Source organism: Empidonax traillii, unplaced genomic scaffold, assembly GCF_003031625.1.
Source record: "Empidonax traillii isolate 1590-97213 ecotype Southwest subspecies unplaced genomic scaffold, ASM303162v1 scaffold13:size3042203, whole genome shotgun sequence".
NCBI classification, from domain to species: Eukaryota; Metazoa; Chordata; class Aves; order Passeriformes; family Tyrannidae; genus Empidonax; species Empidonax traillii.
Window position 1 is genome coordinate 2009254 of NW_020955206.1, and position 27988 is coordinate 2037241.

Genomic DNA, 27988 nt, shown 5'->3' on the forward strand with positions numbered 1-27988 from the left:
CTGCAGAGGTTTCTGTAGAACAGCTCTGGTGGAGCGTGTGGAGGAGACTCTGTTGGTACAGATGCACGTGGGTATCTTCAGGAAGGATGTGTGGCATCAGGGAGAGATGCAATTGGATTACCCATCATCACAGCTCTGCTCCAGGTGTGTTTTAGAGGAGGTCTGAGTCAGTTGTGACGCCCCTTTGTGTGCCCCGGGCGACAGCAGCGCTTTTCACACAGTTTGACGAGCTCGGACACGATGAACACCGAGGAAGCCAGTCCAGTGAGGAACAGCAGGTCTGGGGGAGGAAACAGAGTGCAGGGGAGCTCAGCTGGGCAAGAATCCCAGGGCAGGGCCTTCCTGCAGCTGGCATTTGTGCTGGTGTAACACTTGGTGTGTGGCCTTGCTATGCCTTTGCCAGGTGGAGAATTAGGGAACCCATTGAGGTGGACAAGGGATCCATAGCTGAGTCCACTCAGAGGGTAAAAACCTCTACATTAATAATCTGAGATCATTGACCACTGCTCATGACAACAGGCCTGATGTGGTTGTAACACTGTGGTAGGGTGGAGTTTGCTGATCCAAGTGGCAAAACCTGCATTGCATTTCAGCGGAAAACAGTTACCCCCCTCATTCTGAAGGGAGTACACAAGAATCTGAGATAGATTTGTGGACAGAAAGATCAGAACTCATGGAAGATCTTGGCATGTCTCCATGTACATGCAATTATGTGCAGTAAAACAAAATTCAAAACCTAGGCTGGGATAATGTCATTAAATACTACTACTATTTGTGTATAGTTTTGTGTAAATATAAAGGTATAGGAGCTGTTGATTGATTTCCCCTACCAGGGATGTGTTGGGAGGTAACATGAAACAAACTGGGAATGGCATCTGCTTAAATGAAAGAAAAAACCAAACCATTATTTATTTTGCAACTTACCTAACACTCCTAAATTCTCTGTCTGGAAGATCTTTTGGAGTGGAGGGATGTATATAACAGCCAGCTGCCCCAAAAATGATCCGAGCACAGAATAGAGGAACATGCGGTTCCGAAAAAAGCCGATTTCAAAGATCAACTTTGTCTAGAGAAGTTGGGGGGGAGAAGAGAAATGCAACTTTACCCAAGCTCTGTTGGAACATAACATCACAGTGTTTCTTTACATGCAAACTCCCTTTTTGAAGTTAAAGAAACACTAGCTTAGAGTTACATAGTTGAAAGTAGTTGCAGTTGAGCTGCAATGAATAACTTTATTTATATAAAAAGTTAATAATAATCATAGTGCTTTAAAAAAAAAAAAAAACCTTACTATGCAAAGTGCTGGTACCCTAATGTTTATGTTTGTTATTTGAGACAAAAAATTATTGCTGACAGAGCGGTCTCACCTGAGAGCGACACGTCAGGGCATTGAAGAGGTCAAAAAACACAAAGCAGGTAAAAGTCATTGTTGTGGTTCGAGGAGTTATGCCACTTTTTGGATTCTGGAAGCACATTTAAAATTCAGGGCTTAGTTCAGCCTTGCAAAAACACGTCTATTCAATAGGTGAATTAAATGTTCCCTTTAATGATCCCAGTCATATCAAAGAGTAATAAAACAAAGGAGTAAATCAAGTTCTTGCTATTATAGGTAGCATTACTTTCTCTCTACTAATTTTTGAGATTATGATCTTATCAACCATGATAATTCTTAAACTGATATGGAACTGAGTAAAGGACATTCTAAATTAAATTACCTAAACTGTTAAAGTAACAATTGCTATTTACAAACAGCAATCCATAGCACTTGGCATTTTTTACCTACATGGAAAGGTAGAAGTGGACAATCCCTTAAAACGTTGATGCCACTTCAAATAAGAGTCTTCCTATTGTAGTTGGGAAGCTCCAAATGAGAGGCAACACAGGAAGGCAGAAGCAGAGCTATGAGCTGACCCTGGTACCTTAACCCTCTGCCTGCACTGATCCTTTCCCACAGAATGCATTCCTGAAAGTCCTTTGCATGCCCTTGAGAAACTGCTTTTCCCTTCATTCTCCACCCTGATGAAAACAAGATCCGATTGTAGTTTTTCCTCACCTCCTTCCAGAAGACAAAGAGGGTTCCACTGATGATAATGAGAGCTGACATGAAGATTTTCAGGATCAGTGATTTGCTGAGTATGGTGTCTGTGACACACCGGGGGGGCTGTTTGATGGTGTCCCTGTCAACAGGTTCAACTCCCAAGCTGCCTCCAAGAGAAGCAGAGGGATGTGTTTAGTTAATGCAGGGCATTCCAAAATGGTACTGCTGATACACCAGGATGGAGCTGGAGGAGGCAGTTCTTTGGAATATAGCATGAGTATTCTGGCAGGGTGACATAGGGCCCCAAATTTATCTGGGACACCAACACCAAAGGTCTTTTTTGCGTGTGGAGCTGCTAAAATGACACATTAGACCATCATATCATCTCCCTCTGCCGAAGGGAAAGCTATCTGTGAGAGTGTGGCCAACATCCCTTCCATGCTGCGGAAGCAGTAATTGTAATTGGTTGTAGTTGTAATTAGCAGTTGGATGAGGTTCCTAAGTGTTGTGATTTTGGGGCATACACCCCCACATGTACCCTGTATTCCCTTGCCAGTCTATGAGCAGGTGATGTTCTCAGGATAACAGACCACTCCTAGCCAAAAAATGGCACAGTTAAGTGATTCTGCCATGAAACAGCAACACATAACTGTGAAATAAGCACTTTTGAAGAGACCAGGAGGAAACAAAAACACAATTTGTCTTATCTAACCACCAAATAAGTGGTGCACTGATGAACAATCAAAGCCAAGAATATTTTGCTCATGTGACTCTTCCATACCTCTGGGCTGGCGGCCCATCCATGATGATGTTGATCCATAAGATCTGCATAGCATTGAGTGGATTTGGTAGGTTGAGCACTGTTGACAGAGTGACAAGGCTCAAAGCTGAGATACTCCTGCAAAGCACAGAGGAACACTGTTCTACAGGGACTCTTCTCGAAGGTGCTTTCACTGGAAGTGAAGCAAACAGGAACTTACGTGCTCAGCTGGAACCGGACAAAATTCTTTATGTTGTAAAATATTCCCTTTCCCTCTTCTATTGCATTCCTGGAAGGGAGAGGAGAGTTTATTAAGTAAAGAGTACTCACACTGTTTTACACTGAGCTCCCTGTGACACTCCAAACACACAAGCTGTCTCCTTTATTCCTCATTTCAGTTGAAATGAGCACAGCTCAGGATGAGGTTGTCAATGCAGCTTCTCACTTACAATTACTTTATCAGAACTAGAAGATCTGAAAACATGGATCACATGGCCAGGTTTTGGTTCATGAAGCAGGCCTAGGACCTATTTATATCCTCACTGGACCCTGCCCACTCTCTCTGTTGTTAAGAACCAACAGAGCATTGCAAAGTATGTTTTTCCTCTGAGCTTCCTGGATGAGGAAGCGAGTAAGTGAGAATCATAGAATCATGAAGGTTGGAAAAGAACTCCAAGATTTTTGAGCCCAACTTTTGGCCAAAAAAGCTGTAATCTACCCGGACTCCTGGGTGCTCTCAAACCCCATTTAGCTGCAGCAATGAGAAACCAGAGCTTTCAGGTGAAAGGGGACTTTGTCACTTGAATCAAATTGCTGTGTATGCGACTGAAAATGAGCCGGACCTGCACTGGGTATCTCCACTCGCATGTCCCGCGTCTTGCTTTGTTCCCAGGGCTAATTACACAACAAACTTGCTGCAATGGATAGTCAGGAAGCATCTGGAGTAAGAAAGTGCCTGCTGGTAAGAAAGAGGCTAAACCTACATTACTTTTGAGAAGTCATCATCCACCAGGATCATGTTGGCAGCCTCTTTGCTCACGTCCGTGCCGGCCTGTCCCATTGCAATCCCGATGTCCGCGGATTTGAGGGCCACGGCATCGTTGACACCGTCTCCTGTCATGGACACCACAGCACCAGCCCTCTGCAAAGCCTGTGAGAGAGGAGAGGTGACAGGCTCTGCAGCCAGAAGATAAGGAAGTCCTGTAGACAATCATAGGGTTTGCAAGTAACATCGAGAGAGCAAAAGTGCTGTGACTCTGAGGGTAAACCAGGCTCAGCAGCCACTGAGGACAAAACTCCGACTGAGAAATAAGACACTGGATTTTTGGGACTATAGAGCATCTCATAACTCCAGCAGGAGTTGGAAGAGAGGAGTAAAGTCCTCAGGGATCATTCTGCTGATATCGCGCCTGCTAATAGTGTCTTTCAAATGGCCAGGCCACAATTACAGGAGAAATCACAGAATCATAGAATATCCTGAGTTGGAAAGGACCCCCAAGGATCATCGAGTTCCACTCCATATCTAAAACCCTCAGTGTAAATAGTGCCAATGCTCTAGCTGAGTTTTGACAGTCCTTTAGTTTAAGCTGATCCTCTCAGATCATCTAGAGAAATGAGGCTCCCCCTCCCCCTTGCTTTTGTGAGGCATACAGAGGTTTTGAGAGGCTTTTAGTACCTTTATTATTTTTAGTTTGTGCTTTGGACTTGTTCTGAAAAAAATGGAAACCTGAAAAAAAACAGAAAACAAACAAAATATAATTAATCTTATATTGGGTAGAAGCAACTGAGAATAGGCCTTATTTATATAATCAAAACCATTACATTTTGGACAGTGGATGACAACTCTGCCTCTTCCAGTTGGTCCAGCTCTTCCCCAGACATAGTTTTCAGCTTCCCATTGCAGAGACCAATATTCTGTCCTGCAAAAGAAAAAAAAAAAGAAAAAAAAGCCTAAAATGAGATCTGCCCAGCAGCTGTGGAAAAAGCCAACTATCTCCTGACTTGGAGAACAGAGGCAGCAATTATAGAATTTATTGGGAAATATATCTGGACCTGGGGCACCTGACAGGACTGGGCCAGTCATCCTGTTCCTAACTCAATAGGAATTATGGAAGCAATATTGTACCCAGAACTGGAGCTGGTACTAAATCTGTCACTCTGCTCTGCTACTTGCTCTGCACCTTTCTAATGGCAAAATGAAAAAAATGTGAAGAGTTGAGATACTCACACTCTGAACATTAGTGGATTCTATAATCCCAGCAGTGCCATCTGGGTCTTTTGAGGGTCTTACACTGAGATTTTGCCATTTCTGGTGCTAAAATAGTGGAATTAAGTCACTGGAATTTGGCTCCTAGTTTGTAGATGTTCTATTACTGCATTTAAGTTTTGATTCAGTGGAAAAGCAAGAGCTCAGTGACTTCCAAAACCTCTATTTCACACACAAAAAGGATGATAAAGTTGGTTATTAGGTGATGTAACATTTGACTGATCTGACAGACATACTACAGGTCCCCAGGGAAGAAGCAAAGTTTGGTACCTATAGCCACAGCTGTTTCCAGGGCATCTCCAGTTATCATCTTTACTGACACACCAGACTCAAAGAGGACTTGAACAGCTTCCCTCACTCCAGCCCTCGGGGGATCAATTATTCCAACCAGACCTAAAAATGTTAGTTTGCCAAGTTCTGGACCTGAAGCCAAAGCAAGTACTAGAAACAGAAAGGGTGGTAGGGGGGGGAAAGATGACAAGAGTAGATTATTAATAATGTGTTTCCATACATCAAAAGGAACATTTAGAGGAGATGTGAAACTGCCAGTTTTCCAGCAGAAAAAGTCATTAAAACCAGATCTTTAGTCATTACAATCAGGTCTTGTATAGACACAAAAATTCAGTCCACTTAAATAAGAGTTCATCTGAATCAGGGCATTTCTGTTTGACATGTTTCTCTTAGGATTTATTTCCTTCTCATTTTAAGCTGTCTACCACATCTTCCTGAGCACAGATGGATTAAATCGGGACAGTGCAATGTTAGACCAGACACCATTAAACTGCTAAGTTAAACAATAGCCCTTACACTTTTTTTTTTTTTTAAATCTAAAAATGTGAAATGTAAATTCAGTTAAACCAGCGAGACTTCCATCATGTAAACATCAAGGCTCTGAACATTTTGTTTCTGTTCCTGGTGCATATCCGTATCATTCAATCATTAAATCACTCGAGGATATTTTGCCAGGGGTTCGTGTCAGTGTTGCTTTGATGATGGAATCATAAGCTGCAGCAGCTGCCTGAGCTAATCACTTCCCTTCAGAGCAGTAATTTGCCATTACCACAAGGGCAGATGATTTGGATATTGTAAAGCAAGCACCGTACACGAGTTACTAACCACAAGACACGGGGCTGGAGAATGTGTACATTAACTATACCATCTTCCAGATCCGGCTGCCAAGACTTGTTCTCATCTACTTACAACCTGGGAACACGCACAGGAAACAGTGTCTTTGTTACTGTGGGAAAGTCTAAGATATTTCTGAAGGGATGTTTCTGGTGCTGAAGGAGATGACGTGTACAAAAACTTCTGTGGGCCCTGCACTGACACGCAGTCGGGATCAAAAGGAGATTGTTAGATTTGGTTCTAGTAAAGAATTGAAATGAACTTCAAATCAAAATCTCAGCACCCACATCCACGTTTGGAAGCCCTTTCAAAGTGGCTTTTTGTTGCTCTTGAGGCAGTTTCTCCAAAAGCAAAACTCGGCAGAGCAGCGCTTAGATGGGGCTCAGCACAAAGCTTTTCAGTGCAATCACAACACTCCATGGAAGAAAAACATTCACCTTTCTAGTGCTTATTTTAGGTCCTTTCAAGCTCACTAATTTAAACCCAGCAAAAAAACCAGATCAACCAGCAGACCTAAGACATGGCCTTTGGCAAACTCTTACAAGGGCTGCAAAGGGATCATGCAGGTGATGTTAAGAACCAATGAATTTAAGCTGAAGGTGATTTAGATTGGATATTAGGAAGAAATTGTTCCTTGTGAGGGTGGTGAGGCCCTGGCACAGGTTGCCCAGAGAAGCTGTGGCTGCCCCATCCTTGCAAGTATCCAACAAGGCCTGGTTGGACAGGGCTTGGAGCAACCTGGGCTAGTGGAAGGTGTCCCTGCCCATGACAGGGGGTGGAATGAGATAAGATTTAAGGTCCCTTCCAACCTAAACCACGCTGTGAATCTGTGATGACTGAGCCTCTGTCCACCAGGCCATGATAACCCATAAGTTTAAGACTGACCTCGAAGTCCTGAGGAGCCCATTCGTTTCTCTTCCTGCTGGTAGAAGGCTTTCTGCTGGGGGGTGAGTGACAGTGAGATGCCACCACTGTTGTACAGAGTGCAGTATTGAATAACCTCTTCAAATGCTCCTTTCATGAAGTAAATATCTTCCTGGTCCTTTAAAACAAGGAGATAATACACTTTATATTAAAAAAAGAGCACATTGCTTTTTTTAAAAAAAGGATCTTCTATTTCCTCTTTTACCTGTTTCACAAGATGCCCAGGCACTTGCATAATGCATAGGATGGGATATTTTTGTTCTGACCATTTTTCATCTTCAGCCATCAGAGACAGAATTCTAATGAAAAGGTTGGTGAGTTTTTAACCTCACCAGTACACTATCAGCCAAAAAATGAGCTCCTTGACCCAGTAAGGGATAAAGGGCCAACCTTTTCCTCCCAAACACCATATCTCTCTTTGCCTGTCAGTTATCTCTGAAAAGCTTTTGTTTTCCTGCTCAAACTAGTGTATGGAAGGCATTCTCTCCTCCCTTTCAAACACAGCTTTACAAGGTAAAATTACACCCAAGCTGGGAATTTGAAGGTTTGTTCAGTTTTCTCCTGACATAGTTAACTCCTGAAAACATTATTTGCTGAAGAGATACCATTTCATGCCCATTGTTGAGGTGCACAATTAGAAACACAAAACCAGCCACCACCACTGTTTGCTTTACCTGATTTTTCAGTGTGCATTTCACAGCCATCCACTTCTGCTCAGAGCTAAATGGAATTTCCTTCTTTCTTACATAAACGTCTTTTATGTCAGCTAATTCCATCTGAAGTAAGGTAAAACAAATATATATATATATTACAAGTGTAGACTGGTGACCATGTCCTTCCAGGCTCTCAGAACTCAAGAGAAACGAGTAGGAGAAAAAAATTCATATTTCAAACCCATCTTTTCCTTTTGGTGCTTCATGTGGGATAAATTACACTGGAGTTTAAAGCTTCATTTCTGTTAACTTTTGAAAGAACTAGGGAGCTGCTCTGCCTTTTTGCTGGGACTTTGGGTCAAAGGAGGCTCAAGCAAAAGGTTGGGCAAATTTCTTCCAGCCCCAAGCTCAGGCTCCCCCACTTTGGTTATTTCCCAGTGACTCTACTTGAAAGAAAAAGGGAAATTGCAAATAACTGAATGGTAAATTGTAGCTGTGGTTTCAAATTATTTCCTGATGACTTGAACTCAAAAAGCAATTCACCAAACTGAAAAATTAAAAAGAGAAATGGAAGAGACAACCTCCCATGTATTTTGCTATTGCTTGGCCACTGAATGCCAGAGCAGGAGGGAGATTTTAATTCAGCATTTAGGGAAGTGAAATATTGTTAAAAAAAAAACCCAAACACGTTAGTTATGAGCTTTAAAAATAGGAGGTAATATCAGATGCTAGGAGGTGGCAGCATTTCATCAGGTACCTTCTGTACTTTAGGGCCCAGCTGAGCTCTGAAGCCACAGGCTGTATTATGCTGATTAGGTGATATCCTGAGGTATTTTACAGCCTCTGTCTGTGAGCATGAATGCAACATCCACCAAAGAAACCCCTTCTTTAACATAACCATGACTAGAAAAAAAGTAAAAGCTGTCAGAGGACTCAAAATGAGGTTGACCCTCTGCCAGCCTTTCCAGTCTGGCCTGTCCTTGCTCATGTTTCACTCGTGCCTTCCTCCTGAACTTCTGCCATGGGCAGGGACACCTTCCACTAGACCAGGTTGGCACGTGCAGGAAATATAGGAAAAGGCTGTCCAGTCTGACCCTGAAAGAAATCCATTCCAGAGCCTGACTGCATGATTAACCAAACAAAACAATTACTGCTGTTAGTGCAGAAGCTCAGGGAAGGTGTTTGCCCACGACAAAAAGGTTGACCAGGAGAGGTGGACATGTGTGACCTTGGGAAGAAGAGACAAGGGAAGGCTAAAATTGGTCTGGGGAATTTAAGGAAGTCTGAACACTGTAGCCAGACCTAACAATTCCAGCTTTTTTTAAAAAAATTTATTTTTTAAATTTCTGGAAAATTTTAAACCGTAAGGACCTTACCTTCATTGCCAGGGCAATGAGAGCTCCTTCTGTGGGTTGTCCTATCACACTGTTTTTCCTGATAACGGCATTATTGACCACACAGCCAGCCTAGAGAAAGGTTTACATAGTTTGTTTTTCTAATTACTAAATTCACAGCTTTTCCATCTCTTTAAATGAAATAATGAAAGATTAGAGAATGAAAGCAGCCACATCGCAAAAGGCTGGTGAAAAGATTCCCCACAGCAGCGTTGAGATCAGTTCTTGTGCTTTCTAAGCCCACCTATTCCATAGGATACAGCAATGACAGTTTAGTCTCTCCCCTACTATTGTTTCTAATGTGCAGTGAGGATAAGACCTGATCTCCATATGAGATTTCAGCTCAGATCATTTTACCACCCAAACACTCACTCTAGCCTACAGTTGAATGTTCAAATTTTATTTAATGGTGACACAAAATGCAGAGGTCATCAAAATACACTTACAAATGGACTATGTGGCTAAAGTCTAGAATCTGTCCACACTTAAAATCTGAACATGGTAAAATCAATCAGTGTCTCCTCTGACAGAGTTGTGTTTTTATCCAAAATATCCTTGACTCTTGAAGCTGATGACTCTGGTCTCTCCCTGCATGTCTTATGATCACTCCCTTTCACCCATAAACTTCTGGGACCACATCACACTCGGCATCTTTCCATGAGAATGTTTTAGCAGTACTGTTAATTTTGGAGTTACAAAAGTTGTTTGTTCGTTGTTGTTGTTGTTGGGTTTTTTTTTCCACACTAATTACCGAAAGTGATTTGTGCAACTGAAAATTGAATTTAACAAGGGTAAGCTGGTTCAAAAGTTACACTTACCTCCACTAGCTTTCCAACAGAGATGTTGGAAAATTCTTTAAGGATCTCCTTCGTTGGCAGAAGATAAACATTTCCTTCTCCATTGTAGCCCACCCCGCTGACCTGAGGGACGGAGAGACAGACAGAACATATTTCCCTGTGCCAGACAGGACTCTTCTGCAAAGTTCTAGTTGGGAAGGAGTTCTGGGATTCTTTTTTCTGTCTCAAGCTTATAGGGAAGGCTGCAGACAGTGACAGTATAATGTAATAGCTGTATAGGAACAAAAAGAGTCAATTTGTCTTATATAGAATTTGTTCTCCATGATTTCAGAAATCTCCTGCAGAAATCACCAGATTTCTCAGGTGAGAAATCCAGCCCTTTGGCAGCAGTGGGTTCTGGTTTTGTCCAAGCCCTACCCTCTCTCTCCTCTGCCGTACATTTTGCATGTCTACATTTTTCACTCACTTTTCACACAGGTAAATGAACCAAGCAGAAGGATTAAGCCACATCTTCCTACAGAAGATGGACCAACAAGGGTCAGTGGCAGGTTTCAGCATTTACAGTAATTACAGAGAACAGCAGGTTATGTCAATGAGCATCTCTGTGATGTCTGAGCAGTTTCTCTACCCTCATTCCCACCTCTGCCTCTCTCCAGTGCTGCAAAAATCCCTTCTTTTAATGGAACTGCTGGTGTGCAACGAACTGCTTGGTTTGGGACTGACCAGCCTCCCTCATTTGGGTCTAAAGGAGCTAAAGGCAAGAAAGCCCTGCTGAATTTCATCAGGAAAGCCTGAATTACTGTCTCATGCCCACCTCTGCCTGGAAGCCATCCGAGGTCAGCAGCTGAGTCACCGTCATCTCGTTGGCAGTCAGGGTGCCCGTCTTATCCGAGCAGATGACATTGCAGCAACCTGAGGCAGGAAAGTTCTTAATCAGAACTGATAAATAATGCAGCCCAACAATGAGATTCAGAAGGGGGAGGACACTTTTCCCTGGTGTTATTTAAACTGCACCAGTGAGAAAAAGGGAGAAAAGACCAGGAAATGGATGAGTCTCCTGACAGGGTGTGTAAGGAAAGGATGTGAGTGCACATCAGGGCATGGGGCACATAACTTGGGTGTGAGGTGTGGTAGGAGACATCTGAGGAGGGCCACATTGTCTTGAGCATCATATGGTGGGCAGTCAGAGGGTATTGATCCCTAGAGAGCTGGTCAGTGTTTCTGAGTTGCAGCATCACACAACAGAACAGCTGTTATATTCCAAAAACACATCTCAAATTCCCACTGCCATGTGCTTTCTCAGAGGGGCCATTTGACCCTTGCTTCTCTAAATCAGGAATAGGAGCCCTTCCCTGCCTCACTGAGGGACTGAGAGAGCAGATGGGTTAAAGACTGTCACAAAAAATACTTAAAGATTCACAGCTGAGAGAAGAAGCTGCCCCTTTGCTCTGCTCTGTGCCAATCCTGCTCCAGTAAAGCGCGTTTTTCTGGGGCCCATTTAAAAAATACAGCAAAGGAGTGGATTGGTAGACACCACATTCCAGATAGTTTCCACTCCCAAGAAGGGGGAAAAAAAAATCACTTGAAAAAAAAATCACTTAAAAAAAACAACAAAAAAAAAAAAGATCAGACTCCAGCTTCCTTCTGAGTGTATCTTCCCTGGCTCTGGAGATGCCCACAGTGCTTGGGTACAGACCCCACGAGCACCATGACCTCCCAGTAAGAGCCTGGAGTGAACAAAGCAGATTGGGCTGCAATTAAATTAACAGCAGTTCTGAAGGATTAGCAGAGAGCAAAGCTATCACTTCCAATGCTACATATTTAGTTACTGACAATTGGAGGAGAAGGATTATTTTCCTCCTTTTCAGAAGTTTAGCAGACATGGCACTGTCAGTGGGTGGGTGAGCACAGGTTGGGCCACCTGGCACTGGCAGTTCTGCCTCTTTGGGCACCGCCCTACCAGAAAGAAATTTCTCACCAGGGAAAAGCCATTTCAGATGTTCTGGGTCAGGGCAGACACAATAAAATAAGGGTGATAAGATTCCTTAACTGCAGAACAAACAAGGGCAGTTCAAACAATAGCAGGGTTTCTAAAGAAGACAGGGTTTAACTGAAGGATCTGGCTGTGCAGCAGATATTTGGGACTTTGCACAGGCAAGGCTTGGCCTTTAGTGTGAGTTTAATGAGGGTTCTAAACAGACACCACAGCGTCTCCTCCTCCATCTCCCTGCTACACTGACCCAGGTGTGCAGCCACCTGGGAGTAAGGGCCCATCTGAGGAAAAGGGGAGGTGAAAGAATAATTTCATTCTGGTTCATTCTGCTCTGAAGTTCTGAGGACGGGCTGGATGCCTTCTCAAGGTCTCTCTGCCCCTGCTCTCCTTGACTTTTTGGATATCAGGGAGAGGGCCACCCAGGTTGCAGAAGGATAAATTTATTTATGTTGCCAGACTTGACCTGAGGCTGGGAGGTTTTTAGCCAGACACTGAAGAAGTGGACAGGATGGACCTGCAGGATGATCCCAGAGCATGGAGAGGAGGAAAAAACCCAAGCTTTTAACTCAAGCAAGGAATGTATGTCTGTTCCCTGTGGACCATGGCTTGGCTTGCATCATTCCAAGCACCTGCCTGTGTTCATACCACTAAAATAAGGGAAAAGGGTGAGAAAGGGTAGAAAACGTATTTAATTCTGAGTGGGTTGCTCCATCTCAGTAAGCATATTCCAAATGTCTGCTTTTGATCAAACCAAGGCTCACAGGGTCAGCCCATGGCTCAGATTTTGAAGCCTGGCAGGGGCCTGAGCTGTGTGGCCCCTTGGCAGCCTTACCTAAGGTTTCCACTATGGGCAGCTTCTTCACAATCACCTTCCTCTTGGCCATCCGGAGAACTCCCAGCACCAGGGTGACTGTGACCACGATGGGAAGGCCCTCAGGGATGGCAGCCACGGCCAGGCTGGGGACACCAGAGACACAACAGCTTCAGCAAGGGGTCAAACAACACATACTGACCAAAATCTGCCACTGGGACATTCCCCTGGCAGGAGTTTTTCAGAGTGTCTGCCTGGGAGCACCACTGGGACTCCTGGCACTCTGTAAATACAAAACCGGGATATTTGTCCAACCCTTCAGCCTTTTTCTGGATGATTTTTGACAGAGCAATTATTTTTCTTCTTTACATTGCCAAAGAGCATTAATTTCTGGCTAAGCAGGGATTTAGTGGGTGGATTTAATTTCGTTTATTTAACTTCCTGAGGATGGAAGATGAGTATTCCTTGGCATCATGGCTCAGCCATTAGCTACTGGCTCCTGGCCACATGCAGCCCCTCATCTCCTCTCTTACCCACTGCAGAGGGGTAGAACCAGCTCCCCAGATGACCCCACAGTCAATTGGTGCAATACCAAAATCTTCCACATCTGATATGCTGGAGAAATCCAGCCACAGCCTGTATGTCCAATATTAGATATTCCTTGGGAAAGTCTGAATGGTTTTAGGTCTGTGCAAAACATAATCAAGGAGGGCTTTCAAAACCACAGGCTGCTCTCCAAAACTCAGGATTAACCACTTTTCTCTGCCACCACATGCCCTGGCAGACAGGGAGGTGGCACTGAGCCATTTTGGCTTCTCTGTTGTCTCCTCATCCAGGGTTTTGTTTTAACTTCCATAGAATAGTTTTTTTAAGAATTGATTTTAGAGCCATGACAACCCCAAGTAAGATGGTTTATGGGCACTACTGAAATGTAGGAACATGGTTTATTATGTTTGATTAGGAGGCTGTGCACGCTCTTTTATGCTGCATGAATTGTTCATTCATATCTTCAGACGTAAGTCCAGTAAGAACAGCAAAGGGTAATATTTGCTGTTGCTACACTCCCACTTAAATTCATAGTACAGATAGGAAAGGGCACTCACAGCATGATGAGGTAGAGATGCTAGTGAAGATTTTCAAAATGCCAATTTCCAAAATTAAATAAGCCCTCAAACTCTTGTTCTCCTGAACTCTGTTTAAAGCTCACATTAATGTCACCAGTGCAAGAGCAATATGTATTTAAGGAAGGGTCTCACTCAAGTTCTCCTTTGTGAAATGCCCCTTGTTTTAACAAGGAATTCCCTGGGACATGTTTCATTTGAAATCAAGGAGAAAGGTGCTCTCCAGCCCTCACCTGACTCCAATGGTGAACATGCTGAGGAGATGCTTCCCTTGCAACCATCCAATGAGCATTATCAGACCTGGCGGGGGTGGGGGGGGAGAAACATCCCATTAAAAAAACTTCAAGAAATCCATAAATCTCTAACCTTCTTTAGCTGTTGATTTAGAATTAAAAATGCAATAGGCACCCAAAGCTGTCCTTCAGAGTTGTCTCTGCTGGAAGCCCCAAAGTCCAAGTAACCCACATGAACAAGTTCTGCTGGGGAAGCAGCCCTGGAGCAGGGAGGGATTCCACAGTGCAAGTGCCAGCTCTGTGTCCCACTCACCGATTATGCCAAAGGAGAACAGGCTGAGCTGCTTCCCCAGTCTGTCCATGCTTTTCTGCAGAGGAGTCTTGGGAGTCTGGAAAAATTAGAGAATACCTGGTTTTCTCTGCTTGTGTTATGGGATGAGAAGATTCTTGTCAGCCCAGAACAGCTGATTCACACAGTCCTGCTTATCCTATCCATGGTCCCTACAATTATCCAGGGCTTACCCCCCCCCAAATCCCAACAGACCATCCTGCAGGGAGTGAATCTGTGCCTCAGTGCATTCAAGACAGGCAAAAAGTAGGAGAAGGGATTAATTAATTATATTAGTTTACAGCTGGGGATCCAAGGTAGAGACAGCCTAAAAGCTAAATCTGGAAAGGACCTTAGTGATTGAGTCCAGGACTGGATAATGTGTGTGCAAAGCCTCTGGGACAGGGATAAAAGGTCTGGACCCCATCCCCATAGTCTGTGCTCTCTTCTCCAGGCCAGGGTCAGTCTGGCAGACCTGAGCAAACCCTTCTCCACTGAGCCAGCTCAGAGAAAGTTTCAGGCCAAGGAAGTTACCAGACCTGAGCTCCTGTTCTGCAGCAGCACTTTGCAGAGATCTGCAGAGCATCGCAGTATCACAGAAAAGGGGCTGCTTCTGCTTTCCTGTGATTTCTTGTGTCAATGGATCAAGAGTTAATTAGTTTCTACCCCCTCATCTATGTTAGTTCAGACATCTGACTGCTGAAATCTCGACATGTACAGAAGTTAAAATTTTTTATACCTACTGGAAAATATGCATGCGGAATGAAAAAAAAAAAAAAAGAAGAAATCACAAGTTTTACGTGACTATGAAATTAGATACAAGCTGCATATCAGGAGTCTGGATTCAGAAGTCTAAGTCCTGCTAATAACCTTCTCTTTCAGATACAGCACTTTTGCTGTCCCTCAGCCACACAGGCATTTTGTAGCTGGAGCAGAATGGAACCCAGTGCATTAACTCTTGGCACTGCTCCTGCTCACACGCAGGACATGCAGCATTTCCACAGGCACAGAGTGTGTTACCTCTTCAGCTCTCATCATTTTGAACACCTCGCCGAACTGGGAACTTTCTCCCGTGCCAATAACTACGCCCTGAGAAAGTAGGGAAGAAAAAAAAAAAAAAAAAAAGAGATGGAGGTGAAAAAAATCTAGAGATTCATAGAATACCAAAATGGTTTGGGTTGGAAGGGACCTTAAAGATGATCTCATTCCACCCCTGCCATGGGCAGGGACATCTTTCGTTAGCCCAGGTTTCTCCAAGCCCCATCCAACCAGGCCTTGGACACTTCCAGGGATGGGGCAGCCACAACTTCTCTTGGCTACCTATGCCAGGGCCTCACCACCCTCCCAGTAAATAATCTTAATATCTAATCTAAACCTGCCCTCTGTCAGCTCAAAGTCACTCCCCCTTTGTACTATCACTCCATGCCCACACTGAAAGAATCTGTAACTAATGCCAAGGAAAAGATGGATGATGTCAGGACTCACTTTTCCCTTCCCATACTGCACCAGGGTCCCCATGAAAACCACATTGCTCAGTGTGGTTATGTCTCCAGCTTCCAGCAACGCAGTGTCAGTCTTGTTGCAAGGCTCAGCTTCTCCAGTAAAACTGGATTCATCCACCAGCAGATCTGTAGCCTAATAAAAGGGACAGGTTTCTGACACTGTTAGGACAAGGAATTTCCAAGCCAGGCTCTTCCATAGTTGTATTTACCTCTATCAGCCTGAGGTCTGCAGGAACTCTGTCTCCAACAGACAGGTAGATGATATCTCCAGGCACCAGCTCTCGTGCTAGAAGATGCTGCAGTTTCCCGTCCCTTAGGCTACATCAGATAAATGGAAAAAGAAGAAAGCAAACCAGGCTGTGAGGTTTTTATTCCTTCTGCAGGCCTGGGAATGTGACTGGCAGAAAAACAAGAAGCCTTGCCCCAAAGAACTTCCAACGTAAATAAGAACATAAAATCCTCATAATGATGAGAAGAGGATTATGTTCAGTTTAGACTCAGTTTTAATTCATGAACAGATGGACAGGTTATGGATGATTTACATTTCAGCAATAAGTGAATTAAACAGTATTTAGCCAGTAGATAGGAGTGACAAGAGAGGCTGTGCTTTCATGCTCTAAATAATGAAATGCAGGTTCTTTGAGCTAAAAGGAAGCTTTTTAAAACTACAATTAGCCCTGGCATTCCACCATTGCATTCAAAGTACAGCCTTCCAAATGGTCAGATGCTTATGGTGTCATATCATAAATAAATAAAGAACCAACAGTGGGGTTTGCAAGCTCCAAACCAGGGTGAACTTTGGACCAGAGGAAAACCCCACACCTCTTTAGCAGGGCCAGGCTTCCCTGAGCCTCAACGCTTATTTATGTTGGCCGTGGCAGAACTGACTTGCAGAGACTTCAATAGGAAGGACGTTTCCTGTAATTTAAGGCACTGATAGCAAACATCAAAGCCCTCAGGGCAGCAGGATCTGGTACAACCTGCAGTTGCTGCAGGGGCTGTGGAATTGCTGTGCTCTCCTGTGCCCGAAGAAACAGGAATGAGGAGTAAGGAACCCCAGCCCACGTGCACCTCCACTCCTGTGCTGGTTTGTGCCAATCTTTTAGGGGTAAACCCACCTTAAATCCCCCAGAAATACACAGGTGAGGTTTTCCCTGCCCAGGGAATCAGTGACACACAGGAGGCTGCAGGGATCTTTACGCAGGGTGTGGAGTGGGACATTTCTGGGACCTTCCTGTCTCTGAGCATTTATTCAAATATAAGGCACCTACTTTAATTACTTCATCCCCTTCTCCTACGACTTGCAGCTGCACCCACACACAGTGCCACCCCTCCAGAGACCAGGGGCTCATTACATCCACAACGACCTGAAGGAATTTTCTTCACCCTGAAGGAATTTTCTTCACCTGGTGGCTCTGCCCTCTTACCCCCATCCCTGCCAACCCCCTGGCAGCAGGAATGTCTCACCAGTTGCACTCGGGGGGCACCAGCTTGTTGAGCTCCTCCAGAGATTTTTCAGAGCGATATTCCTTTCAAAGGAGAGAGGAGAAGAGAGCCAGGAGTTACAGGAGAGGGATGGCTCCCAGCAGCCATGGCCATGGAACTGAGCCCTGGGATGACCTACCTGGATAAAGGCCACAGTGACCACGATGAGCACGGCCTGTGAACAAGGAGGAGTTACAGGTGTGGATGCACCAGCTCAGGGAGCCATCCAAGGGTTGGGATGCAGGAGGGGTCCCACCTACCATGGCGATGCTCGCTGCATCCTCGTATTCCTTTGTGATGACGCTCACCAAAGCTGAGGCCAGCAGCAGGAGGATGAGGGGGCTTCTGAACTGAAAAAAAAAAAAACACCCCAAGAACAAGTTGCAATATGAAATGAAACGTGGAGCTACTGAAGCTGAGCTGGGGCAGAGCAGGTTTTGCTGCAGGGACCCTCCTTGCTCGTGCAGCAACATTGCTCTGCCCCAGACAGGGGGTGCAGCACCTGCAGCCAGGCATCTGCAAATCCCAGTGCTGTACAGGGTGGTTTGGGCACCAGCAGGAAAAGACTCACACCAAAAGAAAAAAGTTTCCTCACTTTTCCCCTCTTTGCACAGGCAGTGCTCCCCTTTGCAGGCACCCATCACAGGGCTGACTCCAGAAGCTCCTTGGATGCACAATAAGTACAAACAAGGACTTTACTGTCTTTTTAGAATTTGAAACCAAAAATCCTCTTTCCTTTTTTTTTTTTTTCTTCATTTTTTTCTTTGATTAATCTGCTCAGCTCTTCACTGGACCGATGCTGTGGGAGTCAGGTATTCACTTTTTCACTTCTAAATATGGATTTTAAGGCCCCTTAAAGAATAGAATCCATCAAATTACTGGTTGAAAATAAAAAATATAACCAAACAAAACAAGTTTAGTTTTGTTTAGTGAAAAGCTCTGAAAGAGAAGTGAAAGATGCATTAAGTAGTTATGAGAAATAGTTAATAAAAGTCAGCTGAGGGAAGACAAGATTGCAAATACCACCTTCTGCCTGGCTTTTTGGGGAAGCTGGCATGAAATCATGGATCTTCACATCCCCTGGCACTGTGTATGAATGATTCTGTCAGTGATGCATCACTGATATCACTGCCCTGGGCTCCACAGCTGCCCCTTCACTGGAGGTTCAGGCCTTTCCCTCACTGTGGCAGCCAAAATCAGGGCAGCTTTCAGCTACTGCTGGTTCTCCTCAAACCTTTCATGATTTTATCACTTGCCTTAAAGGGACGAAATATGCTCCAGCAATCAGGGCACTGATCTACAGCTTTTGATTTGTGGGCTGTGTGGAGATAAAAAGGTTTATTTCTGCTTGAAGATGTTATCTGCACACTCTTCATCGGGACCTCACAATGGTTTTCCCAGGGAACGGAGAGTTTCTGTGTCCAGGGCACAGCCTGTCCCAAGGCTGAACCTCTGGAAGTAGAAACTCTGAATAGTTCAGTGCAGAGACACTCTCAACCAGGGGACTCTGCCAGGAAATGAGAATCTGGGCAGAAAATCCCTTACCTGGTCCAGATATTTCTTCCATATCGACTCCTTCTTCTCTACTGAAAATTCATTCCAGCCATGTTTTAACCTGCGCTGGAGCACGGAAAACTCGGACAGTCCAGTCTGTAAATCAACCTAGAGGGAAAAAACCCCAAACCCAACCCAAATATTATTTATTGCTATGGAAAACTTACTTAGGCAAGGGTATGTTAAACCCCTGTAAGCAGACTGGGCAAGATGTTCACAGCTCAGTTATCCACAAAAAAATAAATCTGCCCACTCTTTTTCCTGTGTAACTGTTTATTTTTGTTAAATTATAAAACAACCATTAACCTTAATGTAAGCACAAGTTTAAAAAAAAAAAAAAAGTATTTCCAAAAGGGAGAAACTCTACAAATTAGAAATCTAATCTAACAAATTAGAAATACTCTAACAAAATTCAAAGATATCAAAATGAGAAGGGGTAAGAGCTATTTTGCCTGGATTTAAAAAAAACACTGAGGTCAGAAACCACAATATAGCCAAGCATCATAACTTTCCCTGGCTGTTTCCTCCCCGAATCCTGGTGTCTGAGCAGTGCAGCCTCTGCTGGGGACCCTCCTCTGCCTCAGCCCCTGCCAGGGCTTCATTTTCCAAGTTGGATAAGGGAATTCAAGGGAATTTCACCCACAGAGCAGTTCCTTTCAGTGAAACCCTTCCCTGAGACAAACAAAGTCCAAATTCCCAATGCTGACCCTCGAGCCCATCCAGGGCAAGGATTCACCCCATGCAAAAGCAGAGGAATTGGGCACTCCAGGAGTTTGCATGAGAATTAAGGACCAATTTTGCTGCTCAGCCCTTTCCCACAGGCAGATCCCACCATCTGCATTCCATGTTGGCAAAGACCTGCACAAATCCTTACCTTCAGAGCTCTTGCCAAGTCTTCCTTGTGGCATTTGCAGGCATCTTTCGGGGGCACAACTGTCACCTCCTTCTCCTGCTCGATTATTTTCAGCTCACACTCGTCACGGGGCTGAGTAAACAGGATAAAGCAATTGTTAGATGAGAGCAGAGCAAATGAAAGCTTTTCAGCACCTCTTTGCTTCTTCCCTTAATCCCAACTCTTTCCCCTCACCTTTGCCAGACGTGCAGCTTCAATTAGCTACGACACTTCCCAAATCACAGGTTTGTACCATCCACTAATTAATCCTGATTACAGCCTCAAAGCACATTCTTGTAGTGGAAGACAGGCCACCAGGAGCTGAGTAGCCAAAAAGAGAAGCACGTGCTGCTGATGAGAAAAGTGTGTCAGGCTGGTGCTGTTTGAGGTGCCCTGTCCCAGAGGATCATTTTTCCATCTCAGTGTCTCACAAGCCCCCTGCACACTCAGCACTCAAAATAGGGAAAAAGCCCTTTTCCCTTGTTAAAGATGTACTAAATGAACTGCAAATGTGAGCTAGGAAAACCTCTGAGCCAGCAGATAGAGCAAAATCTCCTCTCCCAAACGCAGGGCTGTTTTGCTCCACCACTGACTGCACAAACGCTTCCCAGCAGGATCAATCTTCTTGCTCCATCCAGGCAGCCCAAGGTCACAGCATCCCAATCTCTTTTCCCTTTCAAGACCCCTCATTTTCTTATCAAAAAATGCACTTTCCAAAGCAGCAGCATTCCCTGAGATCTCAGCCAGGCCCAGGACAGAGGCGGTGTGACCACTGCTGCAGGGTAAGTACAGAGAGGGAGAAATCTCAGCCTTCCCAAGGGGCAGCGATTCTGTTCCCATTTACCTTCATTCATGAAGCAGCAGAGTGTGTGTTCATTAAGAAAGGCATCCCCAGGGATCGTGGTGGATCTGGGAGCAGTTTGTCACCTCTCCCTGCTGCCAGCACCCAGGGGTGTTTGCTGTGGGATGCATCCAGGTCTGGCTCATCTGCAGCTGAGCAAGGCTTGGAGGATTTCGGGGGTGCCTGCAGCAGTATCTGGGTAATTAGTCCTCCTGAATATTCAGGAGCTTTCTAGGAACATCCAGTGCTTTGCAATGTAAGATTAATGCAGGAAATCAGAAATGCAGAAAAGTCTCCTTGTCTGTTTGCTCCTGCTGGGAAGTGGAATTGGTTTCTGGACGTGGTCTTGTGGTTTCTGGAGAGCTCACAGCAGGTGAGCAAGGAGCATCTCTAAGCCCTGCTCCTTGGAAAGGCTTTAGCCACATCCATCTGTTGCAGCCCCTTTTTTATGGCCATTTCCTGACCCACAGCTCAACTGTCAACATGTGGGATACCCACCTGCTCCCAGCAGAAAAGCACAGGAGTCTGCCCTGACCCCCTGGACTGGGGAGGACTCATTTAAAAGCCATTTTGCCCCAAGAACAACCTGCCTTCCCCAAACCCCAGCAACTGGCCCAAGGTTTTTCCTACTCTCATGATTCCCCTCATGCTGGTGGCCACACTTTGCCCAGAGAAGCTGCAGTATTGGTCCCCTTTTTTGAGCCATACTAGTGCTGGACATCACCCTTATTTCAACACCTCCTTGACAGACATCTCTAGAAGGGGCAAAAAAAAAAAAAGTCCTTCCATGTTTAACACTGATAATTTATGTCCCTATTTGTGTGTTCTGATTGTGTAAATCCATCAGTCCCCTGTGACTTTGCTGAGACCCAGACACTGCAGACCTGAGAGACGTCCATGTGTCTAAGGAGATGGAAGGACTTGGTGGGAAGAAAACCCGGGGCTGTCACAGATAGACACACCCCTGCATTCATTACCATCCTAATTAACGTGGCTTCTACAGGCTCCTCTGTGCTGCAGGTGACATACTCAGGTATCAATGTACAGGCTTGCCTTGAAGGAGTTTAAATTTTAATTAAAGCAGCTGGAGGGCAGGAAGAGACCTGGGCAGGAGGATGACAATGCCTGCAGTCCCCAGAGCCAGTGGGGCCGTCAGGGCCCAGCTCTGTCACTAATGTTTGCCTTCAGAAAGGTGCAGAGGAAATAAATGACAAAAGGTGTCTGTGGTTTCATTCAAAATGTTGACAGCTCCCTGCTCCTGACAGCCAGGGGCTGTGGGGAAAGGAACAGCTCTGTTGGGATGAGTTCTGTGATTTTCCCACCAGATGAACGGCCCCAGAGATGCACAGGTTGGAAATGCAGCCGTGGGGCCCTGTCTCCCTCCTCCTCTGCAACATTCTGCCAGTGCAGAGCCCCTTTTCACATCTCACCCCATGGGTGTTGGGCACCAGGCAGTGTCCTGAGCAAACCTCTTCATAAACAAACCTCTCCTTGAGCATCACTTACTTTTCTATTTGCGTTGCAAAGCAGATGTGAGTTATCCACATTATCCATTTACTTTTACAACCTTTATCCTTTAGGCACAAGAGTGCACAACTCCATAAAGCAGGGCAGGAAGAAGTAACAAAAAGCTAATTATCAGTTTATCTATTACTTTGCAAGATCAGGAAATACTGGAGGCTGCAAAGAGCAGCTGGTGGGGGCCAGGAGCCACCTTGGAGGTACCTGCACATCCCTCATCCCGAAACAATCCATCAATTGTCACGCTGAGCAGCCCATGTGGGAGGAAGAGAGCACAGGACTTTCTGCAGAGCACACAGCCCTTTTTGTGTACTCTGGCAAATAGCCCAAAAGATCAGTTCTGGGGATTTTCCCCCACCTCTGCCTTCACTGAGACTTTGCATATTCTTTTCTCTTGTCTGAGGTTGTTTTGGACCAGTCCATGTACTGTAATCCAGTGCGTTGGGTTATTTAGGGTACAAGAAGCCCTTTACATTTATCCTTAAAACATAAACCAAAGATGTAATAAATAAATCAAACCATCTCCTTCAAAGCCCTTTACATGGCTGGTTTTTTTTTGTTTGTTTGTTTGGTTTTTTTTTGTTTTTTTGTTTGTTTGTTTTTTGTGGACAAGGCAGACAAAACCCCTGTGTCTCAGGGGTGCAGGAACAATCCAGAATCCAACCCAGAGCAACCCTCAGCCCTGCAAAGGAGGGGCTGCCTTGTTGGGCTTCCCTATCCAAGCTCCCAGCCCTTTCCCACTCACTACAATGGTTTCAGCTCCTCTCACACAGATTTTCTCAGTCCTTTGTTAAATGTCTATCCCAGAATTCCAATATTTTTTACGTGAAATAAAGCATCTGGTCTCCCTGATTCCAGATATAAACCTCAAAATAGTGCCTTTGATTGTTAAAAAAGCCAAGGTTTTTCCAGAAATGCTGATTTAAAACTATTCCCTGGATTTTAAGTTGCCCCCAGGGGTACTGGGGCTGACTCAGGCTGGGTGGGCAGTGCACAAACCTCAGAAACCTTAATTAAAAAAATGTAGAATAAAATCTCACAGCTCCCTTTAATGTAAAACAAAGTCCCTTGAGCTGAAAGAAGCATTTCCATCCCTGCAGGAAAACCCAGTTGCTGCAGCTCCACAGCCAACACTGATCCCAATCCAGGAGCCTCCTCACTCACCCAAGCCAGTCCCACTCAGGTTAAAAAGAAAACCAAAATCCAGGGAGGCAACTTCCTATATAAGGTCTCCTGGGAGGGAGGGGCTGTAGCCCTCAACCCAAAAACCTGTGGGAGCTGGAGAGAAGGATTTAACTCCTTGCCTGCTGGAAGCTTTTCAGCTGTGAGGAATTGGGCTTGACACCTCTGAGAGACTGAAAACACACACGTGTTTTCAGAGAGCCTTTCACAGAGTCTGTGAAAGTCTCCTGGAGAGAAATGTTCCCTCGTGTGAAACCTGAGGTATTAATTTAGTTCTGAGGGTAGGACAGTGCTGGGAAGTAGCTGTACTGCATCTCATGCCTAACGAATCCTGTGTGGATCAGGTGTTGTGAGGGAAAGGATCAAAAGGGTGAGGAGAAAAGAAACAGCTGCAAAGGAAAAGTCCTGGCAGCTCTGAAAAAATTCTGAAGAAGATCTTATTGCATTAAAATGTACTACAAGATGTGCCTGGGGTAGGAAGCAGCTCCTTCTGAAGCAGGGACTGTGCTCACCAGGCTCACTGGGGCTACAGGGGTGACCCTGGTACAGGGTCAGAGGGAAAAGGGGATGTAAAGAGGTGGTGCACAGGCTTCTCTCTCACCTTCACACACACAAACACACAGGTACTTGTGACTGTGCATGTGCACACATACACCTACACACATTGGGATGCTCAGAAGAAAAACCTTTGGTTGTTCTTCAGATTTCTGCAGGAAAACACACAATTCCTGTAAACTGCAAATTGTCCCCACAAAAATGTCCCTGATGAGGCACTGCAGAAATGGAGATGGAACCACACACAGCAACTCAACTCAGGCTGTGCCTGTGCTTTGATGTGCAGGGTCAGTGTCCTGCCAGCTCCAGGTGACATCATCCCCAGAGCCCCTGAACTGACCATCACCTCACAGTGACCAGCACTGGGGCTTTTCCTTCACAACCCAGTTCATGCACTTATCCAGGTCAGAATCCTACCAGATCACCTGGAATCCCATCCAGCTTTAAGGCCCAGCACAACCCTTGGACCAAAATACTTTAGTGCTCTGCATGTATATTCAAGTAAAGAAACAAAACACCATTGAGTAGGGAAAATGTGAGTCATTTACCAGCCTAAATAGTGATCTGAGAATAAGTCCTTGATTTATCAAATTCCTGTTTTCATATCACACTGCTCCCTGCTTCCTATCCTGTACCAAAACTCAGGTTTGGTACTCCCTGTCCTGTTAAGCACACACATCACTCTCTGCATGGACTAGAGCTAAAACTCAAGAGAGGTTTAGGTTTGGAAGTAAATACATATCATTATTTATTTTGTCACAGTAGAAATGGTGCAGCCAAAGAACAAACCTCCTGCCTATGTGTGATGAGAAATCTCAGCTTCCCATCAAGCCAGGGTACAGATATTTTCTGTGACCTCACCAAGATATTCTTTTCCTGGGATTCTGGGCTCTGTGTGAGCAATGTAGAGCAATATCTCCCAACCCACTGCGTGGTAAACAGGGGAAGAGCTCAATGTCTTATTTTCTTCTCCCTGTAACACTCACCAACCCCCACACTGGACAGATGAGACTCAGAAGGGAGTAGGGGATTAGCTGAAATGTTATCTGAGAAAAGGCCTCAGTCAGACACTAAGGAAAAGCACAGGAATATCTCCATGTGTGTGGATGGTGCTTGCTGGGATGGGAGTGAGGGCTTAATGGAACGTGCCGAAGGAACTGGGCAAATGGGGTTCACGTGAGAGAACACCCAACCAGTCTGTCATGTGGGAGAGAAAAATGGGTCTTGAGCCACGGAAAACTCAATCACATAATCCTAGACCTGAAAATTTTGTGATGAAAAAAATGAGGAGAACGGCAAATGCGTCACCCAAACCACCACTGGCCACTCTTTGGTCCATCTGCACCAGGTAGAGGTAGTGAGAGCAGGGAGGGGACATGAGTGCTCTACACCAGCATTTTTGGTGGAAAAGAAAGCATCATAAGTGGAATCTGCAGGTCAGAGCCAAAGCTGTTCTTGGCCACTCCTTACTAACATTGACTGCAGCAACACCACAGAGGGCAGCCTGAGGGTCACAGCCTGAGGGGTCACAGCCTGAGGGGTCACAGCCCCTCCATCACTGACCAATGCTGGGACAGAGGGGACCCCCAGGGACAGGGTTGTGGGCCTTGCTCTTCATTTCCCCTCTGCTGAGGCACTGTTGGCACGTTGTGCCCCCACTCCAGAGCTCACACAGCACCCACAGCCACACGGTGCGCTCTGCCACGCGTTTCCTTAATTTTGAGCCTCCTCAGCGCAGAGAACAAAGTTCCTGGGTAGGACTCAGGCCTGAGCTTTATATCCTGGGAGTCTTGCATGGAAACAAGGCTCCCCATTGCTCCCCACTGCCTGGTAACCAACATTAATCTCACCCCTCCTCGCACGGGGAGTGACTCGGCTGCTCAGAGAGGGGAGAGGGCAGCGGTGGCAATATCGAGTTACCCGTGGGACGAAGCAGACAAAGTAGACAAAATTAACCCCAATCACACCAACTATTTCAGCAGGTCCAGGCAAGAGGCACAGCCAATCCTCACCTCCTCTTCCGGCTCGCCGCTTCCAAGGGGCTGATACTTCTTCACGAAGCGCAGAAACGACCTTTTCTGGAAGAGTTTGGTGAAAATCCCTTCCCCCATCTTCTCTGCGCCGCTGTGGCGAGTGCCCCAGGGCCACCGGGATGGGGCCGCCGGCTGCTGGAAGTGCTGGCTCCACTTCCCCTGCGAGCTCAGGGCTGGGGTGACCGGCAGGGAGAGGCACCTTTACCTGCCGCCAAGTCACGCCTTCGGCCGGCGGGGCCGGGGGAGGCTGCACACCCTCGGAGCCACGGCAGGGTGCTGCCCATAAAACCCTGCCTGGCTGCCTTTGACGCCGTGTCTGGGACACGAGCGAACTCGATGTGTTGTGTGTGTGACAGCACCTGAAGAGCAGGTTGAGGTTTTTTCCTCCGCCCTCTGGAAGATTGTTTCGGGAGGAGAGTCGGCGGTGCCACATCCCGGGCAGCAGATAGGGAAAGGTGTTTTGCCAAGGCTGCTGCGTGCAGGGGCGGGACGGGTTATACACACACTGCCCAGCCTGTTTGTAAACTTCCAGGCTGGGGTAATCCTCCTTAGGAAACGCTCCAGTCAGCAGAAGGCCGGTATTTGTAAGCATTTGCATCAGGGAGAGGGCATGAATGTGTGATGTGGGAATTTGTGATGATCATCTATAAAACCACAATGTTTTATTTGTGCTTTCACAGGGGATCACAACATGCAGATAAAGTTGGACTTCAGTGTCGGGAGCTGGGCTTTGATGATTCCTATGGGTCCTTCCCAACTCAGGATAGTCTATGGTTCTATCATTCCATGATTGATAAGGTTCACCAGTTACATCATTTCCAAAGATTTATGCCTGCCTGTCAGGGAGCATCGTGCTCTGGTTGGTACCATGAGAACTACATCCTCCCCCAGGCATCATGACTGTGGGATTCACTTACACTTAAATTGTCTCTGAGGTGTAAACTATGAGCTTGAGGCACTCCTTTGACAGTAAAAACTGCACCAAGGGAATAGATGTCATTCCCAGCAGGAGAAAAATAGATGTGCAGTTTCCTGCAGGAGAAGAGTTTTCTCCAAGGAGATCCAAGTGACAGCTTCACAGCTCTGGAGCAGGCGGTGACACCTGTGTGACAGCCCACGGTACCCAAAACCTGGCCAACTTCCACCAAACCGGTGTTTTCCCCTGGAGAACTTCAGCGCTGCTCATTTGCATCTCCCAGCTCCAGCAAAAGTTGATGAGCCCCGTGGGACACTCCCCTGGCACGATGCAGCTACAGAGAGCACCCCCTGTGGAGGGACGGGCTTCTTCCCAGACTGAGGAGAAAACAAAGGGATTGGGAAATACCCTGCAAAGAGCCGCGTTCTCGGAAAACACAGCTGGTGCTTCCCAACTCCCTCGGCTCCCGGTTGAGCAACGCTTTCGTAAGGATCCGAGCTGGATGCGTCAGGCAGATGAGGGAAGTTCCTGCATCACCTCAACAGCCTTCCTTCCCATGGGAAAGGATCCGGGGATAATGCTGGGCTCTGATTTTTGGGAATCTCACATCCAGGCCCTGCCCAGGGTTTAGGTAAGGTGCTTAGCCAGGACTTGGAGCAGCCCAGGGGTACACAGGGATTTGGATATTATGGAAATGTAGGGGAATTAGGAGGTGAAACCCCTCTGAGCTCATTTGTGCTTTCACACTGATCCCCCCTTCTGCAGCTGTTCCAAGGGCTTGGAGCACGGCCAGCTGGCCCTGCTGTGCTCCTGACAAGGCACAGCAGCACTGTCTGCCAGGGAACACCTTCTCCTGCTCATCCCAGTGCATTTGCAGGAGCCACAGCTTTGTAATCACTCCAAATCCTCGTGTCTCTGCTAGAAAAGCGGTGAAAAACATCTCCCCCCCCCTTTATAGGCAGGTAGAAAAAAAAACCTTTCTCTTTGGTTTAGTTCTTGCTTTTCTCATCCCAAATCCTCACCCATCATCCCTGAAGCTGCTACCCACGAGTAGCCTGGACATC

At 45.8% G+C, this 27988-nt stretch overlaps 1 protein-coding gene across 1 annotated transcript; it reads right to left on the bottom strand.

The window, feature by feature from the left end:
• Positions 1 to 6: 6 nt before the first annotated feature.
• On the bottom strand, positions 7 to 26086 carry ATP2C2 (ATPase secretory pathway Ca2+ transporting 2). The gene is made up of 27 exons (XM_027890814.1): positions 25988 to 26086; positions 19859 to 19969; positions 18976 to 19092; positions 17691 to 17780; positions 17570 to 17605; positions 17413 to 17474; positions 16155 to 16263; positions 15929 to 16078; positions 15464 to 15532; positions 14429 to 14504; positions 14116 to 14182; positions 12783 to 12907; positions 10772 to 10869; positions 9979 to 10080; positions 9143 to 9232; positions 7788 to 7889; positions 7075 to 7231; positions 5335 to 5505; positions 4620 to 4717; positions 4474 to 4524; positions 3782 to 3948; positions 3019 to 3087; positions 2820 to 2936; positions 2054 to 2201; positions 1368 to 1463; positions 925 to 1066; positions 7 to 280 (listed from the first exon to the last, which is right to left on the bottom strand). The coding sequence occupies exons 1-27, from the start codon at positions 26084 to 26086 to the stop codon at positions 168 to 170; spliced, it is 2832 nt and encodes a 943-aa protein (XP_027746615.1). The 3' UTR covers positions 7 to 167.
• Positions 26087 to 27988: the final 1902 nt, after the last annotated feature.

Coding starts and splice junctions, on each gene's coding strand:
- ATP2C2 (XM_027890814.1), bottom strand. CDS start 26,086: ATGGGGGAAGGGATTTTCACCAAACTCTTCCAGAAAAGGTCGTTTCTG. Junction 14,505..15,463: donor AAATGATGAGAGCTGAAGAG/GTAACACACTCT, acceptor TAATTTTTCCAG/ACTCCCAAGACTCCTCTGCA. Junction 14,183..14,428: donor GTTCTCCTTTGGCATAATCG/GTGAGTGGGACA, acceptor CACCCCCGCCAG/GTCTGATAATGCTCATTGGA.